Below are 19246 nucleotides of genomic sequence, written 5' to 3'. Positions count from 1 at the left end.
CATACGAGGCAGCTGCTATTGGTCCATACGAGGCAGCTGCTATTGGTCCATACGAGGCAGCTGCTATTGGTCCATACGAGGCAGCTGCTATTGGTCCATACGAGGCAGCTACTACTAATCCACCTAAACCCATTCATATATAAGTGTCTCACCTACGCTTGAAACAACCGAGGGTTGCCTCGTTAATAACGCTGTCCGATAATTGGTTCAACAGGTCAACAGGCCAGTTTCCTAACCATGTCTTTTCTCTATTCTAAACTTGTGTAGTTTGTAACCTGCTTGTATCATGTAACTACCTCTGCTTTAATTGGTGGTTGGTTGCTTGCTGTGTCTAGTGTAACTAGCTTGCGTGTCAACAGTTCAGTGTAATTGGCTGTTATGTTGCCTGGATATTTTTTATTTTTTTGTCTTAACAAAAATATTTTGTGACGCCTAAATTAATTTGATAAAAAATTTACAGAAAAATATTAAAATAAAAATACTTTTATTTTTGCTTTTTAATTTGTTTAAATTCATTTGATATTTTTATTAATTAAATTTAAAACGTTTTATATTACTTTTCTATAATTGTAATTGTTCTTGTAATATTTTATAAAATACTTTTAATATTTTCTAATATTTTGTAATAATTGTTTAATATTTTATCACCTGTTTAACACTTTGTCTTACTTATTAAATATTTTAATAAATATAATCATATGAGAGACTAGTACACAGTGTTGTGTATGACAGTGTCAGTGTAGTGTGTGATAGTGTCAGTGTTGTGTATGACAGTGTCAGTGTTGTGTGTGACAGTGTCAGTGTAGTGTGTGATAGTGTCAGTGTTGTGTATGACAGTGTCAGTGTTGTGTGTGACAGTGTCAGTGTAGTGTGTGATAGTGTCAGTGTAGCGTATGACAGTGTCAGTGTTGTGTATGACAGTGTCAGTGTAGTGTGTGACAGTGTCAGTGTAGTGCATGACAGTGTCAGTGTAGTGTGTGATAGTGTCAGTGTAGTGTGTGATAGTGTCAGTGTTGTGTATGACAGTGTCAGTGTAGTGTGTGATAGTGTCAGTGTTGTGTGTGACAGTGTCAGTGTTGTGTATGACAGTGTCAGTGTAGTGTGTGATAGTGTCAGTGTTGTGTATGACAGTGTCAGTGTTGTGTGTGACAGTGTCAGTGTAGTGTGTGATAGTGTCAGTGTTGTGTATGACAGTGTCAGTGTTGTGTGTGACAGTGTCAGTGTAGTGTGTGATAGTGTCAGTGTAGCGTATGACAGTGTCAGTGTTGTGTATGACAGTGTCAGTGTAGTGTGTGACAGTGTCAGTGTAGTGCATGACAGTGTCAGTGTAGTGTGTGATAGTGTCAGTGTAGTGTGTGATAGTGTCAGTGTTGTGTATGACAGTGTCAGTGTAGTGTGTGATAGTGTCAGTGTTGTGTGTGACAGTGTCAGTGTTGTGTATGACAGTGTCAGTGTAGTGTGTGATAGTGTCAGTGTAGTGTGTGATAGTGTCAGTGTTGTGTGTGACAGTGTCAGTGTTGTGTATGACAGTGTCAGTGTAGTGTGTGATAGTGCCAGTGTAGTGTGTGACAGTGTCAGTGTAGTGTGTGATAGTGTCAGTGTTGTGTGTGACAGTGTCAGTGTAGTGTGTGATAGTGTCAGTGTAGTGTATGACAGTGTCAGTGTAGTGTGTGATAGTGTCAGTGTTGTGTGTGACAGTGTCAGTGTAGTGTGTGATAGTGTCAGTGTTGTGTGTGACAGTGTCAGTGTAGCGTATGACAGTGTCAGTGTTGTGTGTGACAGTGTCAGTGTAGTGTGTGATAGTGTCAGTGTAGTGTGTGACAGTGTCAGTGTAGTGTGTGATAGTGTCAGTGTTGTGTGTGACAGTGTCAGTGTAGTGTGTGATAGTGTCAGTGTTGTGTGTGACAGTGTCAGTGTAGTGTGTGATAGTGTCAGTGTAGTGTATGACAGTGTCAGTGTAGTGTGTGATAGTGTCAGTGTTGTGTGTGACAGTGTCAGTGTAGTGTGTGATAGTGTCAGTGTTGTGTGTGACAGTGTCAGTGTAGTGTGTGATAGTGTCAGTGTAGTGTATGACAGTGTCAGTGTAGCGTGTGATAGTGTCAGTGTTGTGTGTGACAGTGTCAGTGTAGTGTGTGATAGTGTCAGTGTAGTGTATGACAGTGTCAGTGTAGTGTGTGATAGTGTCAGTGTTGTGTGTGACAGTGTCAGTGTAGTGTATGATAGTGTCAGTGTTGTGACAGTGTCAGTGAAGTGTATGACAGTGTCAGTGTTGTGTATAACAGTGTCAGTGTAGTGTATGACAGTGTCAGTGTAGTGTGTGATAGTGTCAGTGTACTGTATGACAGTGTCAGTGTTGTGTGTGATAGTGTCAGTGTAGTGTATGACCGTGTCAGTGTTGTGTATGACAGTGTCAGTGTACTGTATGACAGTGTCAGTGTAGTGTGTGAAAGTGTCAGTGTTGTGTGTGATAGTGTCAGTGTTGTGTATGACAGTGTCAGTGTACTGTATGACAGTGTCAGTGTAGTGTGTGACAGTGTCAGTGTAGTGTGTGACAGTGTCAATGTAGTGTGTGACAGTGTCAGTGTAGTGTGTGATAGTGTCAGTGTACTGTATGAAAGTGTCAGTGTTGTGTGATAGTGTCAGTGTAGTGTGTGACAGTGTCAGTGTAGTGAATGATAGTGTCAGTGTAGTGTGCGACAGTGTCAGTGTACTGTATGAAAGTGTCAGTGTTGTGTGTGATAATGTCAGTGTAGTGTGTGACAGTGTCAGTGTAGTGTATGACAGTGTCAGTGTACTGTATGCCAGTGTCAGTGTTGTGTGTGATAGTGTCAGTGTTGTGTGTGACAGTGTCAGTGTAGTGTGTGACAGTGTCAGTGTTGTGTGTGATAGTGTCAGTGTCAGTGTTGTGTGTGATAGTGTCAGTGTTGTGTGTGACAGTGTCAGTGTAGTGTGTGACAGTGTCAGTGTTGTGTGTGATAGTGTCAGTGTAGTGTATGACAGTGTCAGTGTTGTGTGTGATAGTGTCAGTGTTGTGTATGAGTGTCAGTGTTGTGTATGACAGTGTCAGTGTTGAGTATGACAGTGTCAGTGTTGTGTGTGATAGTGTCAGTGTTGTATATGACCGTGTCAGTGTTGTGTATGACAGTGTAAGTGTTGTGTGTGATAGTGTCAGTGTAGTATATGACCGTGTCAGTGTTGTGTATGACAGTGTCAGTGTAGTGTATGACAGTTTTAGTGTAGTGTGTGACAGTGTCAGTGTTGTGTATGACAGTGTCAGTGTAGTGCATCACAGTGTCAGTGTAGTGCATGACAGTGTCAGTGTAGTGCATGACAGTGTCAGTGTAGTGCATGCCAGTGTCAGTGTAGTGCATGACAGTGTCAGTGTTGTGTACGACAGTGTCAGTGTAGAGTATGACAGTGTCAGTGTAGAGTGTGATAGTGTCAGTGTTGTGTGTGATAGTGTCAGTGTTGTGTGTGATAGTGTCAGTGTAGTGTATGGCAGTGTCAGTGTTGTGTGTGACAGTGTCAGTGTAGTGTGTGATAGTGTCAGTGTTGTGTGTGACAGTGTCAGTGTAAAGTGTGATAGTGTCAGTGTAGTGTATGACAGTGTCAGTGTAGTGTACGACAGTGTCAGTGTAGAGTGTGACAGTGTCAGTGTAGAGTAAGACAGTGTCAGTGTGGTGAATGACAGTGTCAGTGTAGAGTGAGAGCTAAGAGCCACCATTGTCTCCTCCAGCAGTCAGTGTAGCTGCAGCAGTCAGTGTAGAGAGCTAAGAGCCACCATTGTCTCCTGCAACAGTCAGTGTAGAGAGCTAAGAGCCACCATTGTCTCCACCAACAGTCAGTGTAGCTGCAACAGTCAGTGTAGAGAGCTAACAGTCAACATTGTCTCCACCAACAGTCAGTGTAGCGGCAGCAGTCAGTGTAGAGAGCTAAGAGCCACCATTGTCTCCTGCAACAGTCAGTGTAGCTGCAGCAGTCAGTGTAGAGAGCTAAGAGCCACATTTGTCTGCTGCAACAGTCAGTGTAGAGAGCTAAGAGCCACCATTGTCTCCTGCAACAGTCAGTGTAGCTGCAGCAGTCAGTGTAGAGAGCTAACAGCGACCATTGTCTCCACCAACAGTCAGTGTAGCTGCAACAGTCAGTGTAGAGAGCTAACAGCCACCAGTCTCCTGCAGCAGTCAGTGTAGAGAGCTAAGAGCCACCATTGTCTCCTGCAGCAGTCAGTGTAGAGAGCTAAGAGCCACCATTGTCTCCTGCAGCAGTCAGTGTAGAGAGCTAAGAGCCACCATTGTCTCCTGCAACAGTCAGTGTAGCTGCAGCAGTCAGTGTAGAGAGCTAAGAGCCAACATTGTCTCCTGCAGCAGTCTGTGTAGAGAGCTAAGAGTCACCATTGTCTCCTGCAACAGTCAGTGTAGAGAGCTAAGAGCCACCATTGTCTCCTGCAGCAGTCAGTGTAGAGAGCTAAGAGCCACCATTGTCTCCTGCAGCAGTCAGTGTAGAGAGCTAAGAGCCACCATTGTCTCCTGCAACAGTCAGTGTAGAGAGCTAAGAGCCACCATTGTCTCCTGCAGCAGTCAGTGTAGAGAGCTAAGAGCCACCATTGTCTCCTGCAGCAGTCAGTGTAGAGAGCTAAGAGCCACCATTGTCTCCTGCAACAGTCAGTGTAGAGTGCTAAGAGCCACCATTGTCTTCTGCAGCAGTCAGTGTAGAGAGCTAAGAGCCACCATTGTCTCCACCAATAGTCAGTGTTGCTGCAACAGTCAGTGTAGAGAGCTAACAGTCAACATTGTATCCTGCAACAGTCAGTGTAGCTGCAGCAGTCAGTGTAGAGAGCTAAGAGTCACCATTGTCTCCTGCAGCAGTCAGTGTAGAGAGCTAAGAGCCACCATTGTCGCCTGCAACAGTCAGTGTAGAGAGCTAAGAGTCACCATTGTCTCCTGCAGCAGTCAGTGTAGAGAGCTAAGAGCCACCATTGTCTTCTGCAACAGTCAGTGTTGCTGCAGCAGTCAGTGTAGAGAGCTAAGAGCCACCATTGTCTCCTGCAACAGTCAGTGTAGAGAGCTAAGAGTCACCATTGTCTCCTGCAGCAGTCAGTGTAGAGAGCTAAGAGCCACCATTGTCTCCTGCAACAGTCAGTGTAGAGAGCTAAGAGTCACCATTGTCTCCTGCAGCAGTCCGTGTAGAGAGCTAAGAGCCACCATTGTCTTCTGCAACAGTCAGTGTTGCTGCAGCAGTCAGTGTAGAGAGCTAAGAGCCACCATTGTCTCCTGCAACAGTCAGTGTAGAGAGCTAAGAGCCACCATTGTCTCCTGCAACAGTCAGTGTAGAGAGCTAAGAGCCACCATTGTCTCCTGCAGCAGTCAGTGTAGCTGCAGCAGTCAGTGTAGAGAGCTAAGAGCCACCATTGTCTCCTGCAACAGTGTAGAGAGCTAAGAGCCACCATTGTCTCCTGCAGCAGTCAGTGTAGAGAGCTAAGAGCCACCATTGTCTCCTGCAACAGTCAGTGTAGAGAGCTAAGAGCCACCATTGTCTCCTGCAACAGTCAGTGTAGAGAGCTAAGAGCCACCATTGTCTCCTGCAGCAGTCAGTGTAGAGAGCTAAGAGCCACCATTGTCTCCTGCAGCAGTCAGTGTAGAGAGCTAAGAGCCACCATTGTCTCCTGCAGCAGTCAGTGTAGCTGCAACAGTCAGTGTAGAGAGCTAAGAGCCACCATTGTCTCCTGCAGCAGTCAGTGTAGCTGCAGCAGTCAGTGTAGCTGCAGCAGTCAGTGTAGAGAGCTAAGAGCCACCATTGTCTCCTGCAGCAGTCAGTGTAGCTGCAGCAGTCAGTGTAGCTGCAGCAGTCAGTGTAGAGAGCTAAGAGCCACCATTGTCTCCTGCAGCAGTCAGTGTAGCTGCAGCAGTCAGTGTAGCTGCAGCAGTCAGTGTAGAGAGCTAAGAGCCACCATTGTCTCCTGCAGAAGTCAGTGTAGCTGCAGCAGTCAGTGTAGCTGTAGCAGTCAGTGTAGAGAGCTAAGAGCCACCATTGTCTCCTGCAGCAGTCAGTGTAGCTGCAGAAGTCAGAGTAGCTGCAGCAGTCAGTGTAGCTTCAGCAGTCAGTGTAGAGAGCTAAGAGCCACCATTGTCTCCTGCAGCAGTCAGTGTAGCTGCAACAGTCAGTGTAGAGAGCTAAGAGCCACCATTGTCTCCTGCAGCAGTCAGTGTAGAGAGCTAAGAGCCACCATTGTCTCCTGCAGCAGTCAGTGTAGCTGCAGCAGTCAGTGTAGAAAGCTAAGAGCCACCATTGTCTCCTGCAGCAGTCAGTGTAGAGAGCTAAGAGCCACCATTGTCTCCTGCAGCAGTCAGTGTAGAGAGCTAAGAGCCACCATTGTCTCCTGCAGCAGTCAGTGTAGCTGCAACAGTCAGTGTAGAAAGCTAAGAGCCACCATTGTCTCCTGCAGCAGTCGCTGTGCTCGGAGATGGCGGAGGAGCTGCGCTTCGCGCTGCGCTGCCACGGGTCGCGCCAACGCCCGGCCCTCAAGAGGAACTGTCAGCAGTGTGTGCCAGGCACCACCCACGTGCCCGAGGGCACCACGGACCTGCCCCAGGCCAACGGCGTGAGTGCCATCCTCGTCACCTGCTCCACCCACCGTGCCAGAGTCGCCGCTGAGCCTAAGAGCTCTTCCCTTCCGGTTGATGCCACCCCTCCGCCGCCTCTCCCATTCTCTCCCGAGGTTCCCTCTAGATATACCTTGAGAAGACCTTCCTTTCCTCTGGCTTCTTCCTCTTCCTTGTCCTCTCTTCCTCCTCCTCCTTCACCTCTCTCTTCCTCGTCAGGAAGAGCCTTGAAGGAGTAGCTTGCTTAGTGTTACGGTGCAGGATGCTGGCACTCACAGGCTTCTTGATCATGTGTGTGGAGAGTTCCGCCTCCAGGTCACTCAACAGTCATATACTTGTTCACACATACACACACACATACACGTACACTTACTCACCCATTCACTCACCCATACACTTACTCACCCCATACACTCACTCACCCATACACTTACTCACCCATGCACTTACTCACCCCATACACTCACTCACCCCATACACTTACTCACCCATACACTTACTCACCCATACACTTACTCACCCCATACACTTACTCACCCCATACACTTACTCACCCCATACACTTACTCACCCATACACTTACTCACCCATACACTTACTCACCCCATACACTTACTCACCCATACACTTACTCACCCATACACTCACTCACCCCATACACTTACTCACCCCATACACTTACTCACCCCATACACTTACTCACCCATACACTTACTCACCCATACACTTACTCACCCATACACTTACTCACCCCATACACTTACTCACCCCATACACTTACTCACCCATACACTCACTCACCCCATACACTTACTCACCCATACACTTACTCACCCCATACACTTACTCACCCATACACTTAAATATGTTACGGCCACTAAGGACCGTATTTATTTATTTGGGAATAATGATGTCTGACGACGTAACGTTTAGGGAGCATAACCAAGCAAGTATTGCGTCAGCCAGGAGAATGATCGGATGAACTTTCAAGTCCAGAGATCCCCTCACAATGGTTGTACTCTTCAAGTCACTTGTGTTGTCCCGTCTTGAGTACTGCTCAGTACTCACTTCCCCCTTCAGAGCAGGAGAGATTGCTGAAATAGAGGGAATACAGAGAACATATACGGCACGCATAGACGAGATAAAGCACCTAAATTATTGGGATCGTCTCAAAGCTCTCCAAATGTACTCACTAGAAAGGAGACGAGAGAGATACCAAATAATATACACATAGAAAATACTGGAGGGCCAGGTCCCTAATCTACACAGTAAAATAACAACGTACTGGAGTGAACGATATGGAAGAAAATGCAGAATAGAACCAGTGAAGAGCAGAGGTGCCATAGGCACAATCAGAGAACACTGTATAAACATCAGAGGTCCAGTGAAGAGCAGAGGTGCCATAGTCACAATCAGAGAACACTGTATAAACATCAGAGGTCCAGTGAAGAGCAGAGGTGCCATAGGCACAATCAGAGAACATTGTATAAACATCAGAGGTCCAGTGAAGAGCAGAGGTGCCATAGGCACAATCAGAGAACACTGTATAAACATCAGAGGTCCAGTGAAGAGCAGAGGTGCCATAGGCACAATCAGAGAACACTGTATAAACATCAGAGGTCCGCGGTTGTTCAACATGCTCCCAGCAAGCATAAGAAATATTGCCGGAACAACCGTGGACATCTTCAAGAGGAAACTAGATTGTTTCCTCCAAGGAGTGCCGGACCAACCGGGCTGTGGTGGGTATGAGGGCCTGCGGGCCGCTCCAAGCAACAGCCTGGTGGACCAAACTCTCACAAGTCAAGCCTAGCCTCGGGCTGGGCTTGGGGAGTAGAAGAACTCCCAGAACCCCATCAACCAGGTATCAACCAGAACCAGTAACGGGGTTCTTGATCGATGAACCTCGTTTATAGTATCCGACCCCAAGTCGGTAGTACACTTTCCAGAACTGGCTATATAGTGCTATAAAGATTAAGGGGAGGAAAGAACAATACACAGTTCACTTCACCAATATATTTACACTTTCACCGTTGAATACATAAAAATTGACAATTACCACACTTATTTTCAATAGTGTCACTTTCACAGAGGACACCAAAAGCGCACACACGCAGTGTTCGCCAACCCCAGTGTTTCCACCAGCCAGTACCTCGTCCACTCCTAGTGGGAAACACTGGCGAGTTCACCTTCTTCGTGGGCCAGCCCACCGACACAGTCTCACGAGGTGCCTATACTCCACTGTCGCTCTCCAGCTACACGCTGGCAGAGGACCTGAGCCACACGCTGGCAGAGGATCTCAGCCACACGCTGGCAGAGGACCTCAGCCACACGCTGAGCAGAGGACCTCAGCCACACGCTGAGCAGAGGACCTCAGCCACATGCTGGCAGAGGACCTCAGCCACACGCTGAGCAGAGGACCTCAGCCACACGCTGGCAGAGGACCTGAGCCACACGCTGGCAGAGGACCTCAGCCACACGCTGAGCAGAGGACCTCAGCCACACGCTGAGCAGAGGACCTCAGCCACACGCTGGCAGAGGACCTCAGCCACACGCTGAGCAGAGGACCTCAGCCACATGCTGGCAGAGGACCTCAGCCACACGCTGGCAGAGGACCTCAGCCACACGCTGAGCAGAGGACCTCAGCCACACGCTGGCAGAGGACCTCAGCCACACGCTGGCAGAGGACCTGAGCCACACGCTGGCAGAGGACCACAGCCACACGCTGGCAGAGGACCTGAGCCACACGCTGGCAGAGGACCACAGCCACACGCTGGCAGAGGACCTCAGCCACACGCTGGCAGAGGACCACAGCCACACGCTGGCAGAGGGCCTCAGCCACACGCTGGCAGAGGACCACAGCCACACGCTGGCAGAGTACCTCAGCCACACGCTGGCAGTGGACCACAGCCACACGCTGGCAGAGGACCACAGCCACAGGCTGGGCAGAGTACCTCAGCCACACGCTGGCAGAGGACCTCAGCCACACGCTGGCAGAGGACCTCAGCCACACGCTGGCAGAGGACCTCAGCCACACGCTGGCAGAGGACCTCAGCCACACGCTGGCAGAGGACCACAGCCACACGCTGGCAGAGGACCTCAGCCACACGCTGGCAGAGGACCTCAGCCACACGCTGGCAGAGGACCACAGCCACAGGCTGGGCAGAGTACCTCAGCCACACGCTGGCAGAGGACCTCAGCCACACGCTGGCAGAGGACCTCAGCCACACGCTGGCAGAGGACCACAGCCACACGCTGGCAGAGGACCTCAGCCACACGCTGGCAGAGGACCACAGCCACACGCTGGCAGAGGACCTCAGCCACACGCTGGCAGAGGACCACAGCCACACGCTGGCAGAGGACCTCAGCCACACGCTGGCAGAGGACCACAGCCACACGCTGGCAGAGGACCTCAGCCACACGCTGGCAGAGGACCTCAGCCACACGCTGGCAGAGGACCTCAGCCACACGCTGGCAGAGGACCTGAGCCACACGCTGGCAGAGGACCTCAGCCACACGCTGAGCAGAGGACCTCAGCCACACGCTGAGCAGAGGACCTCAGCCACACGCTGGCAGAGGACCTCAGCCACACGCTGAGCAGAGGACCTCAGCCACATGCTGGCAGAGGACCTCAGCCACACGCTGGCAGAGGACCTCAGCCACACGCTGAGCAGAGGACCTCAGCCACACGCTGGCAGAGGACCTGAGCCACACGCTGGCAGAGGACCTGAGCCACACGCTGGCAGAGGACCACAGCCACACGCTGGCAGAGGACCTGAGCCACACGCTGGCAGAGGACCACAGCCACACGCTGGCAGAGGACCTCAGCCACACGCTGGCAGAGGACCACAGCCACACGCTGGCAGAGGGCCTCAGCCACACGCTGGCAGAGGACCACAGCCACACGCTGGCAGAGTACCTCAGCCACACGCTGGCAGTGGACCACAGCCACACGCTGGCAGAGGACCACAGCCACAGGCTGGGCAGAGTACCTCAGCCACACGCTGGCAGAGGACCTCAGCCACACGCTGGCAGAGGACCTCAGCCACACGCTGGCAGAGGACCTCAGCCACACGCTGGCAGAGGACCTCAGCCACACGCTGGCAGAGGACCACAGCCACACGCTGGCAGAGGACCTCAGCCACACGCTGGCAGAGGACCTCAGCCACACGCTGGCAGAGGACCACAGCCACAGGCTGGGCAGAGTACCTCAGCCACACGCTGGCAGAGGACCTCAGCCACACGCTGGCAGAGGACCTCAGCCACACGCTGGCAGAGGACCACAGCCACACGCTGGCAGAGGACCTCAGCCACACGCTGGCAGAGGACCACAGCCACACGCTGGCAGAGGACCTCAGCCACACGCTGGCAGAGGACCACAGCCACACGCTGGCAGAGGACCTCAGCCACACGCTGGCAGAGGACCACAGCCACACGCTGGCAGAGGACCTCAGCCACACGCTGGCAGAGGACCTCAGCCACACGCTGGCAGAGGACCTCAGCCACACGCTGGCAGAGGACCTCAGCCACACGCTGGCAGAGGACCTCAGCCACACGCTGGCAGAGGACCTCAGCCACACGCTGGCAGAGGACCTCAGCCACACGCTGGCAGAGGACCACAGCCACACGCTGGCAGAGGACCTCAGCCACACGCTGGCAGAGGACCTCAGCCACACGCTGGCAGAGGACCTCAGCCACACGCTGGCAGAGGACCACAGCCAAACGCTGGCAGAGGACCACAGCCACACGCTGGCAGAGGACCTCAGCCACACGCTGGCAGAGGACCTCAGCCACACGCTGGCAGAGGACCTCAGCCACACGCTGGCAGAGGACCTCAGCCACACGCTGGCAGAGGACCTCAGCCACACGCTGGCAGAGGACCTCAGCCACACGCTGGCAGAGGACCTCAGCCACACGCTGACAGAGGACCACAGCTACACGCTGGCAGAGGACCTCAGCCACACGCTGGCAGAGGACCTCAGCCACACGCTTGCAGAGTACCTCAGCCACACGCTGGCAGGGGACCTCAGCCACACGCTGGGAGAGGACCTCAGCCACACGCTGGCAGAGGACCTCAGCCACACGCTGGCAGAGGACCACAGCCACACGCTGGCAGAGGACCTCAGCCACACGCTGGCAGAGGACCTCAGCCACACGCTGGCAGAGGACCACAGCCACACGCTGGCAGAGGACCTCAGCCACACGCTGGCAGAGGACCTCAGCCACACGCTGGCAGAGGACCTCAGCCACACGCTGGCAGAGGACCTCAGCCACACGCTGGCAGAGGACCTCAGCCACACGCTGGCAGAGGACCTCAGCCACACGCTGGCAGAGGACCACAGCCACACGCTGGCAGAGGACCACAGCCACACGCTGGCAGAGGACCTCAGCCACACGCTGGCAGAGGACCTCAGCCACACGCTGGCAGAGGACCACAGCCACACGCTGGCAGAGGACCTCAGCCACACGCTGGCAGAGGACCTGAGCCACACGCTGGCAGAGGACCTGAGCCACACGCTGGCAGAGGACCTCAGCCACACGCTGGCAGAGGACCACAGCCACACGCTGGCAGAGGACCTCAGCCACACGCTGGCAGAGGACCTCAGCCACACGCTGGCAGAGGACCACAGCCACACGCTGGCAGGGGACCTCAGCCACACGCTGGCAGAGGACCTCAGCCACACGCTGGCAGAGGACCTCAGCCACACGCTGGCAGAGGACCACAGCCACACGCTGGCAGAGGACCTCAGCCACACGCTGGCAGAGGACCTCAGCCACACGCTGGCAGAGGACCTCAGCCACACGCTGGCAGGGGACCTCAGCCACACGCTGGCAGAGGACCTCAGCCACACGCTGGCAGGGTCACCAAGCACCATATACAGGGTAACTAACCCCTGGCAGAAGTCTAGCGACCGGCTACCAGCACTTCACACCTCACTGTCCTCCGTTACTCACCTAAGCCAATCCCGGGGTACACCGATCTCTTCCAACACTGCGTAAATCAGCAGCTAACAAACACTGATGAGATCGGCGGCGGCTTACTCAGTCTTCTTCCAGGACCAAGCTGAGAGAACGTGGACTGCCTCCACACGTCACCTCTGTGGGCATGACACGTCATCAGTTAAGTTGCCGGTACACTGGGGAAACCAGGAGGCAACACTCACATCCCTAAGAGTTGACATTATGCTCCGTGGCACAATGTAGGTGGCGCTGGTCTTGCCACGCCCTCCACCAGAGGTCATCCACAACGACCTCTCTGTCTGACCAAGGCAGGAAACAGGAGCCATTTATCACTGTCACGCCACCACCAATAGATGGCGTTATCCACGCAGTGTCCACTATCAGGAGGTTGGAGGGCAGACCCATAGATGGCGCGGGAATTGTCACGCTACACTCCGACGGTGATGACGAGATAGTAATAATACTCACTCACCCATACACGTATTCACTCATACAATTACTCACCCATACATGTATTCACTCATACAATTACTCACCCATACACGTATTCACTCATACAATTACTCACCCATACACGTATTCACTCATACAATTACTCACCCATACATGTATTCACTCATACAATTACTCACCCATACACGTATTCACTCATACAGTTACTCACCCATACACGTATTCACTCATACAATTACTCACCCATACATGTATTCACTCTTACACCTGTCCTCTCATACAACAGCCCTCTCATACAACAGCCCTCTTATACAACAGCCCTCTCATACAACAGCCCTCTCATACAACAGCCCTCTCATACAACAGCCCTCTCATACAACAGCCCTCTCATACAACAGCCCTCTCATACAACAGCCCTCTCATACAACAGCCCACTCATACAACATCACTCTCATACAACAGCCCTCTCATACAACAGCCCTCTCATACAACAGCCTTCTCATACAACAGCCCTCTCTTACAACAGCCCTCTCTTACAACAGCCCTTTCATACAACAGCCCTCTCATACAACAGCCCTCTCATACAACAGCCTTTTCATACAACAGCCCTCTCATACAACAGCCCTCTCATACAACAGCCCTCTCATACAACAGCCCTTTCATACAACAGCCCTCTCATACAACAGCCCTCTCATACAACAGCCCTCTCATACAACAGCCCTTTCATACAACAGTACTCTTATACAACAGCCCTCTCATACAACAGCCCTTTCATACAACAGCCCTCTCATACAACAGCCCTCTCATACAACAGCCCTCTCATACAACAGCCCTCTCATACAACAGCCTTTTCATACAACAGTACTCTTATACAACAGCCCTCTCATACAACAGCTCACTCATACAACAGCCCTCTCATACAACAGCCCTCTCATACAACAGCCCTCTCATACAACAGCCCTCTCATACAACAGCTCTCTCATACAACAGCCCTCTCATACAACAGCCCTCTCATACAACAGCCCTCTCATACAACAGCCCTCTCATACAACAGCCCTCTCATACAACAGCCCTCTCATACAACAGCCCTCTCATACAACATCACTCTCATACAACAGCCCTCTCATACAACAGCCCTCTCATACAACAGCCCTCTCATACAACAGCCCTCTCATACAACAGCCCTCTCATACAACAGCCCTCTCATACAACAGCCCCCTCATACAACAGCCCCCTCATACAACAGCCCTCTCATACAACAGCCCTCTCATACAACAGCCCTCTCATACAACAGCCCTCTCATACAACAGCCCTCTCATACAACAGCCCTCTCATACAACAGCCCTCTCATACAACAGCTCTCTCATACAACAGCTCTCTCATACAACAGCCCTCTCATACAACAGCCCTCTCATACAACAGCCCTCTCATACAAGATCACACTCATACAACAGCCCTCTCATACAACAGCCCTCTCATACAACAGCCCTCTCATACAACAGCTCTCTCATACAACAGCCCTCTCATACAACAGCCCTCTCATACAACAGCCCTCTCATACAACAGCCCTCTCATACAACAGCCCTCTCATACAACAGCCCTCTCATACAACAGCCCTCTCATACAACAGCTCTCTCATACAACAGCCCTCTCATACAACAGCCCTCTCATACAACAGCCCTCTCATACAACAGCTCTCTCATACAACAGCCCTCTCATACAACAGCCCTCTCATACAACAGCCCTCTCATACAACAGCCCTCTCATACAACAACCCTCTCATGCAACAGCCCACTCATACAACAGCCCTGAACTATTACCTGTACAATCATCAAATGTCCACCCGAACAATCACCTCACTTTGACCTGCACAATCATCTTAGTTTGACCTGCACAATCACCTCAGTTTGACCTGCACAATCTCCTCAGTTTGCCCTGCACAATCATCTCAGTTTGACCTGCACAATCACCTTAGTTTGACCTGCACAATCACCTTAGTTTGACCTGCACAATCTCCTCAGTTTGACCTGCACAATCACCTCAGTTTGACCTGCACAATCATCTCAGTTTGACCTGCACAATCACCTTAGTTTGACCTGCACAATCACCTTAGTTTGACCTGCACAATCACCTTAGTTTGACCTGCACAATCTCCTCAGTTTGACCTGCACAATCACCTCAGTTTGACCTGCACAATCATCTCAGTTTGACCTGCACAATCACCTTAGTTTGACCTGCACAATCACCTTAGTTTGACCTGCACAATCACCTCAGTTTGACCTGCAAAATCACCTCAGTTTGACCTGCACAATCACCTCAGTTTGACCTGCACAATCACCTTAGTTTGACCTGCATAATCACCTCAGTGTGACCTGCACAATCATCTCAGTTTGACCTGCACAATACCCTCAATTTGACCTGCACAATCACCTTAGTTTGACCTGCACAATCACTTTTGTTTGACCTGCACAATCACCTCAGTTTGACCTGCACAATACCCTCAGTTTGACCTGCACAATCACCTCAGTTTGACCTGCACAATGACCTCAGTTTGACCTGCACAATCACCTCCGTTTGACCTGCACAATCACCTCAGTTTGACCTGCACAATCACCTCAGTTTTTTTCTGCACAATCACTTCAGTTTGACCTGCACAATCACCTCAGTTTGACCTGCACAATCACTTCAGTTTGACCTGCACAATCACCTCAGTTTGACCTGCACAATCACCTCAGTTTGACCTGCACAATCACCTCAGTTTGACCTTCATAATCACCTCATTTTGACCTGCACAATCACCTCAGTTTGACCTTCATAATCACCTCATTTTGACCTGCACAATCACCTCAGTTTGACCTGCACAATCACCTCAGTTTTACCTGCACAATCACTTCAGTTTGACCTGCACAATCACCTCAGTTTGACCTGCACAGTACCCTCAGTTTGACCTGCACAATCACCTCAGTTTGACCTGCACAATCACCTCAGTTTGACCTGCTCAATCCCCTCAGTATGACCTGCACAATCCTCTCACTTTGACTTGCACAATACCCTTAGTTTGACCTGCACAATACTCTCAGTTTGACCTGCACAATACCCTCAGTTTGACCTGCACAATCATCTCTGTTTGACCTGCACAATCACCTCTGTTTGACCTGCACAATCACCTCAGTTTGACCTGCACAATCACCTCAGTTTGACCTGCACAATCACCTCAGTTTGACCTGCACAATCACCTCAGTTTGACCTGCACAATACCCTCAGTATGACCTGCACAATCCCCTCACTTTGACCTGCACAATACCCTTAGTTTGACCTGCACAATACCCTCAGTTTGACCTGCACAATCACCTCAGTTTGACCTGCTCAGTTCCCTTAGTTAACTCGCCTCAGCCATTTCTCTTGAGCCTTGAATTTTCTCATTACTCTCTAGTTTGGCTTGCAATCTTCCCGCTGATTATATATTGCAAAGTCACTTGGCTTCAAGTGACCCCATCAACTGATGGTCCTGGCTTCAAGTGACCCCATCAGCTGTTTATCTTGGCTTCAAGTGACCCCATCAGCTGTTGATCCTGGCTTCAAGTGACCCCATCAGCTGTGTATCTTGGCTTCAAGTGACCCCATCAGCTGTTCATCTTGGCTTCAAGTGACCCCATCAGCTGTTGATCCTGGCTTCAAGTGACCCCATCAGCTGTGTATCTTGGCTTCAAGTGACCCCATCAGCTGTTTATCTTAGCTTCAAGTGACCCCATCAGGTGTTGATCCTGGCTTCAAGTGACCCCATCAGCTGATGATCCTGGCTTCAAGTGATCCCATCAGCTGTTGATCCTGGCTTCAAGTGACCCCCATCAGCTGTTTATCTTGGCTTCAAGTGACCCCATCCGCTGTTGATCCTGGCTTCAAGTGACCCCATCAGCTGATGATCTTGGCTTCAAGTGACCCCATCAGCTGATGATCCTGGCTTCAAGTGACCCCATCAGCTGATGGTCCTGGCTGATGGGGTGACCCCTCAGCTCGTCCAGCAACTAAGCTTCCCATCTTCACCGCTGTAAGACACTGCTCCTCTGGCTTGATTGGCTTGTACAATGCATAGCTGACTTTGCCTTGCTTCCTCTGGCTTTGTGTGTGTGTGTGTGTGTCTGTTTGTGTGCGTGTGTTTGCATGTATGTTGGTGTGCGTATTCTCATGTCAGTTAGATGTGCTTGCAGAGTCAAGCCTTAGCTCTTGGACTCGCCTGTGTGTGAATTCAACGCAACGTCTCGATTTCTAGCAACAATTTTAGCATTTTTTTAAATTTAAAGTTGCTGATTTAATAAAGTTCAATCAAGTCTAAGTTGTTCAAGTTATTTAGAACTTTGATAGAAAAGTGGGATGGATTTATCAGGGGAAAGGGACAAGACATTATGACTAAAATAGGCCTCCTTCAGTCTCGGGAGACTATGGAGCAGCGCCCTGATTGTCAGTCCTGGAGCAGCGTCTGGTGTGACTGATGAGGCCAATCCGAGAGTGGCAGTCCATCCCACACCGAGCACAAACGGTCTGTCTTCCTGGCTACCGGCTTTCCTTCTCTGTCTCTTTGCCTCTGATTCCTTGGCAAGTGACTCCTCGAACTTGGAGAGACCTCTTTGAACAGACTGCCTCCAGGCTGAACGGTCTGCAGCCAGTGTCTCCCATATAGCAAGATCGACGTCCATGGCTTTCAGGTCCCTCTTGCATACGTCTTTGTACCGTAGCTGGGGCTTGCCTGTTGGACGCTTTCCCTGCCTCAGCTCTCCGTACAGGAGATCCTTGGGGATCCTGCCGTCGCCCATTCGCACAACGTGCCCGAGCCAGCGCATTCGTCTCTGTTTCAGCATTGTGTACATGCTGGTGATTCTTGCTCTCCCCAAGACGTTGTTGTTTGTCACCTTGTCCTGCCAGGTGATGTCCAAGATGTGTCTAAGGCAGCGCATGTGGTAGGCATTCAGCTGTCTTTCCTGACGGGCGCAGTGTCCAAGACTCACTGCCATAAAGGAGAGTGCTCAGGACACAGGCTCTGTAAACCTGAATCTTAGTATACTCAGTTAGCCTATTGTTGGCCCACACTCTCTTTGTCAGTTTGGACATGGTAGTAGATGCCTTACCGATGCGTTTGTTTAGCTCCGTATCAAGAGAGAGGGAGTCAGAGATTGTGGAGCCCAGGTACACGAAGTCGTGAACGACTTCCAGTTTGGAATCGGAGATGCCGATGTCAGGTGGGGAGTCCACTCCTTGTCCCATGACTTGTGTTTTCTTCAGACTGATGGTGAGTCCGAAAGCCTGAGAGGCCTCGCTGAAGCGGGTTATGAGCCGTTGGAGGTCTTCAGCTGAGTGGGCAGTGACTGCTGCGTCGTCGGCAGAAAGGAAGTCGCGCAGACACCTCAGCCGAACCATCGTCTTGGCTCTCAGCCTGGCGAGGTTAAAGAGCTTTCCATCTGACCTGGTCCGGAGGTAAATGCCTTCCGTGACAGATCCGAAGGCGTGCCACAGCATAACTGTGAAGAAAATCCCGAATAGGGTTGGAGCCAGTACGCAGCCCTGCTTTACTCCACTTCGGATGTCAAAGGCATCTGATGTTAGGCCATCAAAGACCACGGTGCCCCTCATGTTCTCATGGAAAGATCTGATGATGCTGAGGAGCCTGGGTGGGCATCCGATCTTGGGGAGGATCTTGAACAGGTCATCCCTGCTGACGAGGTCGAAGGTCTTCGTCAGATCTATGAAGGCTACGAAGAGTGGCTGCTTCTGTTCCCTGCATTTCTCCTGCAGTTGTCTGAGGGAAAAGACCATGTCGATGATGGACCTGCCAGCTCTGAATCCGCATTGTGATTCTGGATAGACTCTCTCTGCAAGCACTTGGAGCCTCTTCATTGCGACTCGAGCAAACAGCTTTCCGACAATATTGAGGAGGGAGATGTCACGGTAATTGTCGCCCCTGTCACCTTTATTCTTATACAGTGTGACGATGTTGGCATCCCTCATGTCCTGTGGCACCTCTCCTCCTTCTTCCCAGCAGAGGCAGAGAAATTCATGCAGCTCCATGAGCAGGCAACCTCTGCAGCACTTCAAGGTCTCAGCAGGAATGCCATCTTTGCCAGGAGCTTTACCAGAAGCAAGGGAGTCTAGGGCATCGCTGAGTTCTTCCAGGGTCGGTTCACTGTCGAGCTCCATTAACACAGGCAGACACTCAATGGCGCTCAGGGCATCTTCGGTGACCA

The 19246-nt window shown here is 51.1% G+C and overlaps 1 protein-coding gene across 1 annotated transcript in view; it reads left to right on the top strand.

Moving 5' to 3' along the window:
- LOC123772696 (glutamate receptor ionotropic, kainate 2) overlaps window positions 1-19246 on the top strand; it is a gene marked incomplete at its 5' end in the record, with an annotated part of 107690 nt that overhangs the window by 86400 nt on the left and 2044 nt on the right. The window contains 1 exon segment of the mRNA XM_069324519.1: window positions 6443-6598. Coding sequence (XP_069180620.1) covers window positions 6443-6598 — 156 coding nt within the window.

Source organism: Procambarus clarkii, chromosome 14, assembly GCF_040958095.1.
Source record: "Procambarus clarkii isolate CNS0578487 chromosome 14, FALCON_Pclarkii_2.0, whole genome shotgun sequence".
In the NCBI taxonomy this organism is placed as follows: Eukaryota; Metazoa; Arthropoda; class Malacostraca; order Decapoda; family Cambaridae; genus Procambarus; species Procambarus clarkii.
This window is presented reverse-complemented; position numbering and strand designations above follow the sequence as displayed.